General features: G+C 47.0%; 1 protein-coding gene across 1 annotated transcript in view; it reads right to left on the reverse strand.

Annotated features, from left to right (window-relative positions):
• Positions 1 to 3,197: 3,197 nt before the first annotated feature.
• The window catches only part of LOC117587160 (titin-like), a gene marked incomplete at its 5' end in the record, with an annotated part of 29,142 nt that continues 17,360 nt past the window's right edge, over positions 3,198 to 14,979 (reverse strand). The window contains 13 exons of the mRNA XM_034277666.1: positions 3,198 to 3,419; positions 3,489 to 3,791; positions 3,868 to 4,062; positions 4,120 to 4,224; positions 4,307 to 4,318; positions 4,425 to 4,730; positions 4,799 to 5,805; positions 5,868 to 6,009; positions 6,086 to 7,756; positions 7,840 to 8,808; positions 8,963 to 9,214; positions 9,276 to 9,317; positions 9,578 to 14,713. Of these exons, the coding sequence (XP_034133557.1) occupies positions 3,226 to 3,419; positions 3,489 to 3,791; positions 3,868 to 4,062; positions 4,120 to 4,224; positions 4,307 to 4,318; positions 4,425 to 4,730; positions 4,799 to 5,805; positions 5,868 to 6,009; positions 6,086 to 7,756; positions 7,840 to 8,808; positions 8,963 to 9,214; positions 9,276 to 9,317; positions 9,578 to 14,713 (10,334 nt within the window). The remainder of the gene's footprint in view (positions 3,420 to 3,488; positions 3,792 to 3,867; positions 4,063 to 4,119; positions 4,225 to 4,306; positions 4,319 to 4,424; positions 4,731 to 4,798; positions 5,806 to 5,867; positions 6,010 to 6,085; positions 7,757 to 7,839; positions 8,809 to 8,962; positions 9,215 to 9,275; positions 9,318 to 9,577; positions 14,714 to 14,979) is intronic.

Below are 14,979 nucleotides of genomic sequence, written 5' to 3' on the forward strand. Positions count from 1 at the left end.
AAAATATATTTTCTTTGAATTTGTATCCATTTATAGGACATTTTTATTTCAATTATACAAACTTATTTTGTGTGTTCTTATAAATTTTAATGCCTTCTATGTCATGGGGAAATTTCATTGGGATTGTTACAAATTTGATTTTTTTTCTTGATAATTACATTTATTTGTTGGACCAACAAATGAGCTTTGCCTACCAGTTTTCCTGAGAGTTTTCCCCTCCTACGAATGGCAATATTTTTTGGGAAAGTAATTAGGCAAAAAACTTGGCCAACTTTCTACTGTCTTTGTATTTTCATTTGTTTTTATGCCATCATCTCACGTTTGACGAGCCTTGACATGGGAAAATAAGCCAAAACAGTAGAAAGCCAAAGCGTAGGACAGGAAATTGCAGAAAAGGCACAAAGAAAAATAAAAATCATTGTAAGCAAAAACGTGGCTCGAATCTTAGATACCTGTTACTTTTTGCCTGGGAGATAGATTTAAAAAATGATATAATGAAATAAACTACAAATACAAGAAAAATATGATAATAATGGTGATAAGTTTTCACCATGTATATTGCTGATAATATTAAACCGACGGGAAGTCGTTTCTGCCTGGAAATAAGAAGAATTCAATCTACCCCATGTCCTGCATGAATACAGGGTGTAACCAGAGCCCTTGTCAATTTTCTACGTGCAACCCATAAACTTGATGTGTAATTTCTGCGTGTTTTTTGTTTTTATTTGTTTCGAACATAGAGAACTTTTTCCAAATTCTATTACAAGTTTTACAATTGTATTACGAGGGAGACTCTGTCTGCCTCTCACTTTCTACTAAATAAACCATAACTAATAGGGAGACGACTAGGGAAAACTCTTAAAAAATATACTTTTTGAAAGAAAATACGGGTAGAAAAATATGTAGCCAAAAACTTTGAGCATTTAAAGCCGCTTAGCAGCAGTTTCCAATTTTCATGGGCCAAACAATAAAATAAACACAGGAAGATGCGAAAAACGAGAGGAAAAACTAAACACGAAGAAAATTGAGTGCTAGCGTAGGAGGAAAAACACTGCGCAAACAAAAGTAAATGAAATTTCCGCTTGGAACAAGACTTCTACACACTCCTACTCTGCCACACCCCTGGAAGTATCTTCCTCAGTATATCAATAACTACAGATACTAGGAATATGGGATATGGAATACGTATATATATGAAGAGGCAGTGGGCAGGAGTTTGTACTAGCTGTTTGTTTGTGCTGCCAAATGAAGCCGAAGCCAAAGCCAAAGCCTTAGCCTCCTGCCTTTTGTTTGTATTTTTTTTTTTTTGCAATTTAAAGTGCCGGAAATATGCTTTAGCTTTATGGGTTTTTAGCGCCCTCTCTCTGCAATCTCCACATCATCCAATCTTCCAATCTTGTCCGCAGTCTACCCCCCCTGTAAACTGATACCAAATTACTGCGTCTAGCCGCACTGCAAAGAGAGAGAGAGAGAGAGAGAGAGGGAGAGCGAGCTAGTCGTTGTCGGAGACAGATAATATCTTTTGATTAGTGGCAACCGCACAAAACTTTAATTAAATTCTCGCACACACAATTCTCGTCTCTTCGCTCTGATGCTGCTTCTGTGTGGGGAAAGTTTATGCAGCATTTGCCCCGCCATGTCACCAGATATAAGTTTTACCAACGCCCCGAACGAAGGGACACTCATATGCATGAGAGGGACAAAGAGAGAGAGAGAAAGGGTCCAGAAGAGTCCCTTTGTTTGCCATTAGAGCAAAGAGTCGGCGCACAGGAGAGCGGCGGAGGCTTTAAGTTTTCAAATGGCATATTAGAAAGAACAAAAAATAAAAGCAGAACGGGAAGAAGTACTAAAGTTGAGGAACAGGACTAAGAGATACCGCTTAGCAGAGTGGAAAAAAACAGCTACTTTCAGGAGTGTTACTACAGGAATCGTTACTAAGAATATCAAGTATTATGTACAAAAATAATTGGTATAAAAATTCCTCAAAAATCAACCCATTATTGAGCGGAGTTTGGAAATTTCTGAAATATAATTGAGTAAACCTTCACTATTATTTGATTATTAATTCTTTAGTGTCCTGCTTTCTGTTACAATTGAAACTCCCTTTTATTAGCAGGGTAACCAAAAAGAAAGGATGGAGAAACCCCCAGACTGGAAACGGAAAACTTTTGCCACAGTAAAGTTATATGGGGAATATGCGACCAGAGAGGCTCATGAGTTCAGACTCTCCTAATGAATTAATTAGTTGATTTTGTCAGGGGTGAGGAATGAGTGCTGAAAACCCGAAACTTGCCACAAACCAAAACACTTGAAGGGGGGGGGGAGCACTTGAGAAATTCATGAATTCTTTATACGTTTTATATTTAATTTATTTATTTATTTCATATATATTTATATGGTTTTCCTATAACTTTAAGGACATACGAGTGTGTGTATTTGTGTGTAACTTTAATTGCCATAAATTTTCATTTGTGCCACAAGCAGCCGAATGTATCCACGGGGGCAAAGGCAACAGGAGCCAGTGAGTCAGAACCGAATACTTGCCACCAGGAAGATAACTCAAAATATCCCTCGAATGTTGCACCATTTGTTCTGAGATATTTTGAATTATTTCCGAGTGGGTTTGTCTGTCGTTGGATGTTGTTTTGGGGATTAAAACAGTTCGGATCGAATCGAATCGCTGGCTGCTGTTGCCCAATGCCGCCACAAAATGGAATCTCGGCATCTTTTGTGTGTGTGTGGCACACCAGGCATTTATTTATCTTTACTCTTTTTCGTTTGACGCTTTCGATTTGTGTTTTTCTTTCTTTCTTTTTGGATACGATTTATCACAGCTTACAAAAATGAAATCATAAAATCAAAAAGCTCTAAGGATATTCTTTATATATGTAGATCGTGTAATGGCACATGTCATTGGTGCCACGCCCACACGCGGGGCACAGTGGGGGGAAACGGACACTCGAGCATTCAGATACATTTCTTCGCTCGCACTTTCCGTTCGAGTGGCGCACACCGCACAGGCCCGTCTGTGTGGGCATCGCCAGCACAATGGTTTGCAGTTTCTTCAATCAATCATTACAACAATCCTTACATCATTCATTCAAAAGTACAAAAAGCTAGAAAATCAAAGGGTTGGAAGGGGGGAATTTAGGGGAAAATATGCTTAAACTATGACTAAAGTTTTTCTTTTCGTTGTCGTTTTTTGTTTTTTTCTCTTGCTGAGGCTTATTTGAGGCTCTTCTTCTTTTTGCTGCTGCTGGGTATTTGCGCCCACAGCCTGAAGAAGTACTCATCGCGTTGCAGGAGCCTACCCCGAGCATATGAATGGATATCAGCATCCATGTTATGATCCCTCAGCCACGACGAGGTGTTGCAAGTGCTCATCTCTGTGCGTGGCTCATCGGGTAGGCTTTCATGACCTGCAAAAGCAAAAAGGGGAAGGCAATTACTTATGTTCTCCAAGATAAATAGCTTCTTTAGACTCCTACCTGCTGTCATAACCTTGTAGGGCTCTTCCGATTCCAGTGGTTCACTCAAACCGATCTCATTCTTGGCGAATATGCGTATCATGTACTCGTGATTCTCTTGCAAATCACGAATCTGGAAACGTTGCACACCCGCCGGCACACGACCCACCTCGATCCACATGGTCTTCTTCATGTCACGTATGGCAATGTGATAGCCGAGCAGTGGTGCACCTCCATCTGACTCGGGTATACCCCATTCGAATATGTGAGCATTGGCAGCGAGAACACGCGCCTCCAGTGGGGCAGTGGGTGGTGAGGGAACGGCTACGAAGAGAGAGAGAGAGAGTGAGGTGTAAATTAGAGAAAGGAATTAGATAATGAAAGTTTTTAGACTACTCACTGGCATGTGTCTTGAGGGATATGCTTTCGGTGACGGCTGGCGCACCCAGACCCATCTCATTCTCCGCCGAGACACGGAACCAGTATTCGCATTTCTCTTTCAGATTATCGATCGTATAATGCAGCTGATGTGCATCTAGTGTTATGACCTTTGTCCAGGTCGTTGATGTCGATGAACGTTTCTCCACGCAATAGCCTAAAGGGAGAAGATATTTATTCCGCACTCAACTGCAGAGAATTCGCCACAAGTTACCTGTAATTTCGGAGCCACCATTGCGCGCTGGGACCTCCCAATCGAGGGTCACACTGCGGCTCGTGACATCTGGGGCTCGCAGATTCTGTGGCGGCGATGGCGGTGCTGCACAGACAGGGAAAATTATTTAATTAATGAAAACACTAGCTCTACTTTTCATGGATTTTTGTGTGTGTTTGCCACGTACCATTTTCATTAGCTGTTTGTTAGAAGTTTCAGCAAAAGCATTAGAAGCGGGTTTAAAGTATAAAAGCAAAAGCAAATAAGCAAAAGGAAAGTCTTGACTTGAGGTAGGATAAACATACTTATTTTACGACCCACTAGAATCTTTTCTGTGGTCTCGTATGCCTCGCTGGTGCCTGCCTCATTGCGGGCATAAATCCTGAAGAAGTAGCCCTTTGTACGCAGAACCTTCTCCACATGAATATTCGTGACAGTGCCCAGGGTAATGCCCACCGAACGGTAGATGGTTTCAGTCTCTTCCCTGATCTCTACAATATATTCGAGTATCTTGGAGCCACCATCGCTCTCCGATGGCTCCCAGGCCAGGGTAAAGGAAGTGTCGTTCATGCCAGAGACGTTGGTGGGGCCACGCGGGGGTGAAGGTTTTTCTGGGATAGAAAAAGTATAGAATTTAAATATCTCTTAGAAGATTTGTGCTTTTTTCCTTTTTGCTTACCAAACTTCTTGGTTATCGTCACCGTCTCCGATTCCGTGGGTTCCGACTCACCAATGGGATTGGCGGCCACCACACGGAACATGTACTGCGAGTTTATGGACAACTTTTGAATGGCATACGAATGAATGTCCTTGTCAAAGTCAGAGACCTTCATCCACACATTATTTTGGACATCGCACTTCTCCAGCGTGTACTTGTTGATGTCCAGACCGCCATCATCCACCGGTGGTGTCCACTCCAAGATGATGGAGTCCTTCTTCACATCCTTAATCTCCAGGGACTGTGGGCGACTGGGCTTATCGATCACCTGGACCGTGCACTCGACATACGAGGAGCCCGATTCGTTGGTGGCCGTCACCTTGTACTTGCCCGAGTGTTCGCGTGTCAATTTCTTCACGGAATACGTGGATGTAGTCTCTGTGGTCTCTATGGACACGGTCTTCTGCTCGATGGTGTCCTTGTGCCATGTGACCGTGGGCCGTGGATAGCCGCGCACCGTTGCTGGAATGGTCAGTGTGCTGCCCGTACGGAGCTTCTGTTGCAGATACTTGTCCTCCACCTCAACGACGGGCCTCTGTTGCAGCTTCAGTCTACAGGAGGTCTCCACGGAGCCCCTCTCATTGCTAGCCACACACGTGTACGTGGCTTCAGTCTCAATTGTTGTCTTTTCGATAATGTATTTGGCCACACGATTCTCGTAGCGCAAACTTGTCGACTCGAACACCTCTCCGTTCCTCTTCCACACAACCTTGGGCTCTGGAATGCCACCAAACACGCAGGACAATGTGATCTCCTTGTCGAGTTCACTCGTCAGATCTTGCAGTGCTTCGCGTACACTGGGTGCCTCCGTTTCGACCTTTGGCACCAGTCGAATGGGCGGCGAGTGTGGCGATGGCGGCGATGGTCCCACTTCATTCACAGCAATCGAACGGAACACATATTCCGTGTCAATCTTCAGCTTCGAAATTGTATATGTGGTATCCTTGATTTTACGTATTTCAGTCCATCTGCAGAGGGTAGAAATGGTTGTAGTTAGTATCGAAAATAATTGGAAAATTGGGCCACTTACTTTTCTTCCTTAACATCATGATATTCCAGAATGTATTCAATGATTTCGGACTTTCCATCATCCTCGGGTGCCTTCCAGTACAGCGTAATGGAGTCATGCATCACCTCCAGGGGCTGTGGTGTGCCAGGTGCCGTGGGTTTGCCTGCGCAGAAAAAAAGGTTTATTTTAATTATGATTTGGGTATTGGCAACAAAGGGTGAGTGGCAGCTGGTACTTACGCATAATAACCAAATGTAAACTGGCCTCTGCCTCACCCACGGGATTCACCAGCTTCACCGTATATTGGCCCTCATCATCGTCGACAACCTTACGCAGGGTCAATGTGGCGGACTGTTCATCAATTGTTGGTGTAACGCGCTTTGACTTGGGTATGACAACGTTGCGAGTGGTCCAAATGGCCTCCGGTTGCGGTGCACCGCCCGTGTACTTGACAGTGAATGTGGCATCATCGTTCTCCTTTACCTTCAGCGTTTGCTCCTTGTCAGAGGTAATGACGGGCGGCAGCTTGAGCTCTTCAACGCACAGCTTTGTGCTGCTGGTGACATTCTCGGCCACACAGCTGATCTCGCCAGCATCCTCATCGTTGGCATCATGGATGACCAACCGACGGACAGTGCCCTCAACAAACACCTCGTGTTTCGGATTGGGTTTGATGGGTTTACCCTTTTTGTACCATGTAACCTCCACATCGGGCTGCGACAGCTCTACAGTGAACTCGGCATCGGTGGTTTTGGTGGCCAAAGTGACATCGGGCAGGCGGATGACAAAGTCCACCAGCGGTTCCTCCACTGTCAGCGTCGCCTTTGAGGTTTGTTCACCCACTTGAATGGAATATTCCCCAGCATCCTCTGGCTTTGCCTTCACTATGCGTAGAGATTGCTTTTTGCCATCGATGGCCAGTTGGATGCGTTCATTGAACACCAATTCCTTGCCATTCTTGAACCACTTAACTAGGGCATCGCCCTTGCTCAGTTCCAGATCAAAGATGGCATTCTCACCCTTTGTAACGGAGACATCCTCCAAGGGACGGATGATCTCGGGCGGTAGTTCAATGACCGTCAGCTCACAGGAGCATTCATGGCCTTCGATTTTGCAGGTATATTCGCCCTCATCGTGTATGGTGGTGTCACGAATGACCAGACGACGGGATTTGCCATCCTTGATGAATTCCACATTCTTATTTTCGATTGTGATCTTCTCTCCATCCTTGAACCAAATGACTTCGGTGGCTTCTGTGGTCAGTTCTACATCCAGAATGGCTGTATCCTTCTCGGTTACCTCGTAATCCTCGAGCACCTTGATGAAGTCGGGCTTACGCTGCAGTACCTCCACAGTGGAGGTTGTCTCTTGCTTCTTAACCTTGCACACATACGTGCCAGAGTCGCGTAGATTGGTGTTACGAATGACCAGCTTATGGGTCTTTCCATCCTCGACAACCACACGATGATCCATGCCGGAGAGCTCCTTGCCGTTGAAGAACCACTTGGTGGTGACAACATGCGACGTCTCACACTCGAGGGTCAGCGATTGCACCTCCTCGATGGTGATAGTTTTCTTTAGTTTCTTGGTAAATGTCACCTCATCGACCTCCACTATGACACGTGCACCGTGCGATGTCTTGCCAATCGGGTTGCTGGCAATGCACTTGTAGTCCCCGGAATCAGTCTCTGGATTGGCATCCTTGATGATCAGTTCGATAGTTTCGCCATCGTAGATCTGCTGAATGCGTTCGCTAGGGAACAGTGGGGCATTGTTGAACAGCCACTGAACCTCGGGCACTGGATTGCCTGACACCTTGGCGGGTAGACGTATCTCACCCTTTTGGGGGACATTTTGTTCCTCAAAACGTTCCACGAATAGCGGCGGCTCTGCATTTCCACTCGTGGGTTCTACAGGAAAAGGGGAGAGAATACAACTATTAGTAGACAATCCACAGCAAGATTTGTCCTTTTAGACATGAAACAAAACCTACCTTCAATTGTTAGATTTGCTGTGGTCTCCACGCTGCCCAAAGGATTGACAGCCTTTACCGTGTACTCGCCCTTTTCGGATTTTTTCGGTGTTATCAACGTTAAGGTATGCAAATCCTTATCAGATTTGGCATTCTTTACGGGTTTTCCGTCCTTATACCATGTAACCTTTGGCGGTGGATTGCCCACAATGTGCGTGGACAGCACGACACTTTCGCCCTCACGTATGACCATGTTGCGCAGCGGTTCGAGGATCTGTGGCGCCTCCTTCTCAGTGGTGCGCACCTTGAGTGTGATGGGCAGACGTGCCTCACCCTCGCGGTTCGTGGCAATCACCTCGTAGACACCCTCTTGTGATTTCTTCACCTTGGTTATGTGCACCACGCTGCAGTACATGTGCATATCGGATTCGGTGACAATTCGAATGTTTTTGATCTCCTCCTCGTCAATGTCCTCGCCGTTAAAGGTCCACACAATGTCAGGCTCTGGTACCGCCACCAAACGACACTCGAGAATCACATTCGTGTTCTCATCGACATACTGGGCCTTGGGTTTCTTCGAGAAGGTGGGTGGTATACCCTCTAGAATGTCGGCCAGTGAGGATTCACGGGACATGCTGCGACGCGACAAGGCAGTGGCATCCGAGCCATGATCCGACAGTGGACTCTCAACAATCAGTTCCGTGGTGCTGGATGTGAAACCAGCGGCATTCTTTGCCACGCACGTAAATTTGCCAGCATCCTCGGGGAACACTTCGCGAATGATCAAAGTTGCGACATTATCATCGTCGTAGAAGATTTGGAAATCCTGAGAGGGCTTAATGATGGCCGTCTCGCGGAACCAGGCAATCTGTGGCCTTGGGCTGCCCTCAACCTTGCACTCGAACTGCACCGTGTAGCCATCGGGTGTGTGGATGGGCTGCAGTTTCTCAATGAAACGCGGGGCAATGGGCTTGTCTTCGGGTCCGGGACCTTAGCATTATGACAAAATCACAAGAAAACGAAACAACAATTGATTGGCTTGTTAGTTAAACAATTAACGAAGACAGATACAATGATTTTTAGTTGCATTAAAGATCAAGGAACACTTTGAACGTTCCCTTGGATCAGACATGAATTAACTTACGTTCAAACACTGGCAGCTTGTCAATCTTCTCGTGAAGTTTATTCTGCACATATTGGGCATACTCCTCGGGCTCCATTAGATATTGGGCGGGCACCCAGCCCTCCTCCTCGGTGATGCTCTTCTTCACGTACCACCACTCGGAGCTGTGGCGACCCACCACAGTGACCTTTTCACCTTCCACCAGATTGATGGCCTCATCGTTGTCGGCAATGTAATTGCATATCGAATACATGATATTGGGATTTTCCGATTCTATAAAAGAGAGGAGAGTTGAGTCTTTTCTTGGGGGTATTTAATTCTCGATGGAACTTACCTTCAACATTCATTTCCCTGGTGATATTCAGAGATGCTCCATCTGTGCCGAAAGAGATACAATATTTTAGTTTTCATTCCAATAAAAAGTTTAACAATTAAGTTTGTTTATTGCCACAATTATTGCGTAGGGTGGGGGGTTTGGTTATGCATTAGCTACTGACACTCAAAAGTATTTCTTTGGTTTTTGTTTTGGGTAAACATTTGTTACCTTGCCACACGCTGTGATATCATATAAGCAGATCGAATAAAGCATTATATAACCATTATCCCCGTGGGGAGATATGGAAGCTGCAGACTTACCTTCATTGTACAGTTGTTGTATAACCTTTCGCTTCTTTTTGAATGTGAGCGAATCCTCATCGTACGTTATGGAATCTCGCTTGGGCTGACGAATGCCAATTAGGAATTGTTCCTCCTCCTCATCTTGCACGGAATAGCTGGGCTTTGCCTGCTTCTTGGGCTTCAGCTTGAAGTCCACCTCGTCTGGTGGGAGTTCTTCCACCATGTACTCTTCGGGTTCTTCCACCTCATCGATGGTATCCTCGTCGTCGCGTATTTCTTCGATGATTTGCTCCTGTCCATCATCATAGTCCTGCATGATCTTGATCTTGGCCTCATCGGCAGCCTCATTGTAGGTCTTTTTGATGGGTTTCTTGATCTTAATCTTGCCCGACATTGAGACCTCCTCCTCGGCATAGGAATCGAGAGCAATATTGAACTCCTGATCGACATCCTCCTTGGTCTTTGTTGTTCTCGCACGGAAGGTCACGTTCTCGGTTTCTCCATACTCTGGAATGTCCACCTTCTTACGGCGCAGTTGCTTCTTGACCGTGTAGGCTTCCTCGTCCTCTTCGGTGATTTGCAGAGGCTTCTTCTTGGCCTTGGCACTGACAACAAACTCCTCAATGTCCTCGCCCTCTTCGTACTCTTCTTCCTGGCGTTTGATGGACAACTCGGCGGCAGCCTCGTCCAAGGTTTGTGGCTTCACGGGGCGCTTCTTCAGGACTGTGCCCGTCTCCTCCACACCCTCAGTGATGGTGTGGGGCTTCTTGAACGAGAGACTAAACTCGGTTTCCTCATGCTCCTCCACCGATGGTTCGAAAGGTTTCTTGGGCTTGCGGCGCATAACGATGGCCTCTTCGACGATTTCTTCCTCTTCGATTTCCACGGGCCTCTCCTCCACGACCGTTTGCTGCAGCTTCAACTCATCGGCGGCTTCTTCTACGGGTTTCTGTGGCTTTTTCTTCTTTTTCAGTTGCACTGTTTGATCGGAGGTCTCTTCGGTGACGGTCTTTTCCCTTGGCAGCTTCACATCCACAGAGAATTCTTCTTCGTGAATCTCCTTGGGCGCCTTGGGCTTTAGTGTGACCTCAGCAACCACTTCTTCGTCCTCGACAGGTTCGGGTTTCTTGAGTTTAATCACAGCAGCATCCACTATATCCTCGGGTACGGGTTCCACCTTGGGTGCCTTCTTTTTCTTAATTTGCACTTCCTCCACGATTTCTTCTTCCACAATGGGTTCGGGTATGACCTCCTCTTCGATCTTGACGGTTAGTTCTTCGGCGGCGACTTCTTCCACGGGCTTCTTGGGCTTTTTCTTGACAATCTTTGCCTCTTCCTGCACCTCTTCGACCTTTGGTTTGGGTTTGAGTGTGACCTCAGCTTCGGGTTCTTCTACGACTGGTTTTTCCTTGGGTTTTTTCTTTGGAAGAGCCACTTCTGCCACCTCTTCAATCTCTGGTTCGGTCTCCTTAATGCCGAACTTGTACTCTTTGGGTTTCTCTTGGGGTACTTCTTCGGGCACTTCTTCGATTTCCTCAATGATCTCCTGAACCAGCTCTGGCTCGACGGGCACCTCTTCTGTGATGGTTACCTGCAGCTCAGCGGCAGCCTCCTCCACAGGTGCTGCCTTCTTGGGCTTCTTCTTGATTTTGGCCTCCTCGGAGACCTCTTCCACGACCGGCTTGGGTTTCAACACAAACTCTGCCTCGGGCTCTTCCACCACTTCGGGAGCAACAACTGGCACCTTCTTTTTCTTCTTTTGCAGCGTGACTTGCTCCTCGGGCAGCTCCTCCACTGTGGGAACCTCTTCGATTTCCTCAATCTCTTGGACAAGCTCCACCTCGGGTGCCTGCTCTTCAATGATGGTGATCTTGAGTTCGGCGGCCTCTTCTTCGGTGGGTTGTTCGGGCACGATGGTGATGCTGGAAACAGCTTCAACCTCTTCGACGGGCTTTGGAGCGGGAATAGAGACTGCGGCCTCGGGTTCCTCCTTAACCTCTGGCTTGGGTTTCTTCTTGCGAATCACCTTAACCTCTTCCTCAATGGATTCTTCCACAATTTCCCTTGGCGTCTCCTCAATCACCTTCACCTTATGCTCTGGGTAGACTTGGGGCTCAGGTTCTTCGACAATTGGTTCAACAACGACCTCTTCCTCCTGTGGAATCTCCTCGACAGGTTTCTCGGGAGCTTCCGTTTCCGTGACGCCAATCGTGTAGGTCTTATCCTCCACCTTGGGAGCGACAACTTCCTTGATTTCAGTGACCACTTCCTCGACCTCTTCGATGATGGGAACCTCCTCGGGAATTTCCTCTGTGATTTGAATCTTTAGCTCTTCGGCGGCCACTTCCTTGACCTTCTTTTTCGGTTTCTTGGTCTTGATTTGGGCCTCCTCTGTGACCTCTTCGATGGGTCGGGTCTCCTTGATGATTATCTCTGTGGCCGGCTCATCGGCAAAGGTCACCGACTGCTTGCGCTTCTTGACCGTGAACTGTGCCTCACTTTGTGGCTCCTCGACGGGTTTCTCTGGAGCTTCCGTTTCCGAGACACGTACCGTGAACTCTTGTGGTTTTTCTTCCACAATTTCCTCCTTTTCCACAAGTTGTGGTTGGATTTCCTCGGGCACTTCTTCGGGCAGTTCGGGTGCTGCCTCCGTTTCCACAACCTTGATCTCCAATTCAGCGGCTGCCTCTTCGGTTTTCTTTGGTTTTTTGGTCTTCTTTTGTTTGATTTCAGTTTCCACGTGGATTTCCTCCGTTTTCTTGGGTTCTGTCACAACAAATTCGGCCTCCACTGCTTCGGGTTGGGGTTTGGGTTTACGCTTGAAGACTGCCTCGGCGGGTGCTTCCTCCTCCTCGGGTTGTTCTTCAACCGGTGTGACCTTTTCAGGCTCTGTTTCCTTGACCTTGATTTCATATGAATCGTAGGACTCGATAACCTTTTCTTCGGGCTTCTCCTCCTCTACTTGTGGAGTTTCTTCGATCACTTCCACGGGCTTTTCCTCGACGGGAGCTTCCGTTTCTGTGACACTGAATTCGTAGGACTTTGGTTTCTTTGTCTTTTTCTTTTCCTCTGGTTTCTCCTCCACTGCGGTTTCCACCTCTTCGACAGGTTGTATCTTTTCCTCTTCCACGACCACAATCTTATCTTCTTTGACCTCCTTTGCAGGTTTTTTCTTGGCCTTCTCCTTGACCTTGATCTCTTGGGGCGCAGGTTCTTCGGGTGTGGGTTCTGTGAGCTTCAATTCAACTTGGAACTCCTCCGTTTCCTCGACAGGTTTCTCCACGGGAATGGTGACCTCGGCGGTGACCTCTTCAACCTCTGGTTCTTGCACCTGTGGCTCTTGCAGCGTGACCTCGTACTCTTCGGGTTGCTGTGGCTTTGGTTTCTTGCGGCGCGTCACAACCTTCTCTTCGATGACTTCTTCGGTGGTTTCGTGGCGTTCATCGGAATCGATGACACGTACCTTGTGCTCCTTGGGCGCCTCTTCGGGTTCCAGGACTGTGGTTGTGATTTTGTACTCGACGGGAATCTCTTCGGGCACTTCCTCAGGCTGCGGTGCCTCCTCCGTGACCTCCACTTGGGCTACAGGCGCCTCCTTGGGTTTCTTTTGCTTTATCTTAACCTCCTTGGGCTTTTCTTCTTCAATGGGAACCTCCTCTGGGGCCTCTTCCTCCTTCACGGAGACCTCAAACTCTTGCGGAACTTCCTCGGTGACCTCCTCCTCCTTTGGCTGTACCTTTTTGGCCTTGGGCTTCTTTGCTTTCTTGGCTTCCTCTTGGGGAATCTCTGGAATCTCTTCTGCTTTGGGTTCCTCCTCCTTTTGTTGGACGATGGCCGCCTCAACGGGTGCCTCAGCCTCTGGCACCTTTGGCACTGGCTTCAGTTTGATTTGAGAGTCGGTCTCCTCTGGAGCTTCACTTTCGGGAATGCGGAACTTGACCTCCTGTTCGGGTACCTCCTCTTCTTCCTTGGGCACACCTGGCACAATCTCTGAGATAATTGTTTCCGGCTCTGGTTTGGACTTATCCTTGGGCTTGTACTTGGTCTTTGTGGGTTTCTTTGGTTTCTCGGGCTTTTCGGGATGTTCAATGGGTTCCAGTTCCTCGGGCACATATTCCGAAGTTTCAAAGTCTACGGGCTGGAAGGCTGGCACCTCAAAGTGTCCTTCCTTGGGCTCCTTGGGCTGTTCCTCGACCACAACGACTTCCTTGGGCTTGCGCTGGAGTTCCACTTCCTCTTCGACTTCCTGTGTCTTCTGTGGAATCTTCTTGAGGGTAACATTCTCTGACTGTTCCTCCTCCTTGGGCTTCTTTTTGCCCTTTCCAAGCTTTATTTTTACTTCTTCTTGCTTCTCCTCGGGCTTGGGAGTCTTTTCTGGCTTCTGGTAGGGCTTCGGCTCCTCGGACTCCTCCTCGCTGCTGACATACTTCTCGTACTTCTCTAGCTCAACCTTCTCCAGGTCGTCCTTGATCTTTTTGATCTTCTTGGTCTTTGGTTTCTTGAACTTGAGCGCCTCCTCAGCCTCTTCGATGTTGCGGGAGAGCTCACCATTGTCCTTTGTGGCTCCAATTTCGGTTAGCTTGGGTATCAATGGCGCCGGTGGATATTCTACCGTGACCATGCGGGTCTTGAGACGGAATTTGGGCAACTGTACGGACTGCTCTTCGGTGGGTTTTTCCTTGCGTTTGCCAGGCTTTAGCTTCACCTGTTTCGGTACCTCGGCGGCCTCTACAATCGTCACTTTCGTGGGTTTCTGATCCTTTTGAACGATTTTCATAGGTTCGAGGTTCGCGAATTCTGGTTTCAGTTTCTTGGGCAGGTCGAAATCGATTTTCTCGTACTTTTCTAGCTCTGTTTTCTCGATCTCTTGCTCCAGCAATTTGCGGATAATCTCATCATGATCATCGGTCTTCTTTTTGATAATCTTTTTCTTTTTGGTCTTGGGTTTGGTGACATCCTCGGGTTGGTCTTCGGCGATGGGTTGCTCCTCCTCTTCCTCCACTTCCTCAATAATGGGTTGGGATTCCTCAATCTCTGAGACTTCTTCGATTACGCGTATCTCATGGATCTTCTCGGGCTCCTCCTCCTCTTCGACGATGGGCTCCTCATGAATAATGTTGATTTGATAGTCTTTGTGTACCTCTGTTGCTTCACCTGTATGGAAAATTCATTAAAATTTAAATAAATTATGTTCTTAACGAGGTGCGAAAATGATCAACCGGGATCAATATCCATTTGGAGGGCGGGTACCGTGCATTGCTTTTGCCAGAAAGCAAGCAAAAAATCGTTGATAACGTTGGACAGAAAGACATAATACATTTTTGTAGGCTATATTTACAGAGATACAGATAAATATATTTACAGAAGGATTGAACATGTTTTTATACAAAGGCTTTAAGGATGTGTTAACTGAAAGATGG

Source organism: Drosophila guanche, unplaced genomic scaffold (genome assembly GCF_900245975.1).
Source record: "Drosophila guanche unplaced genomic scaffold, DGUA_6, whole genome shotgun sequence".
Classification (NCBI taxonomy): Eukaryota; Metazoa; Arthropoda; class Insecta; order Diptera; family Drosophilidae; genus Drosophila; species Drosophila guanche.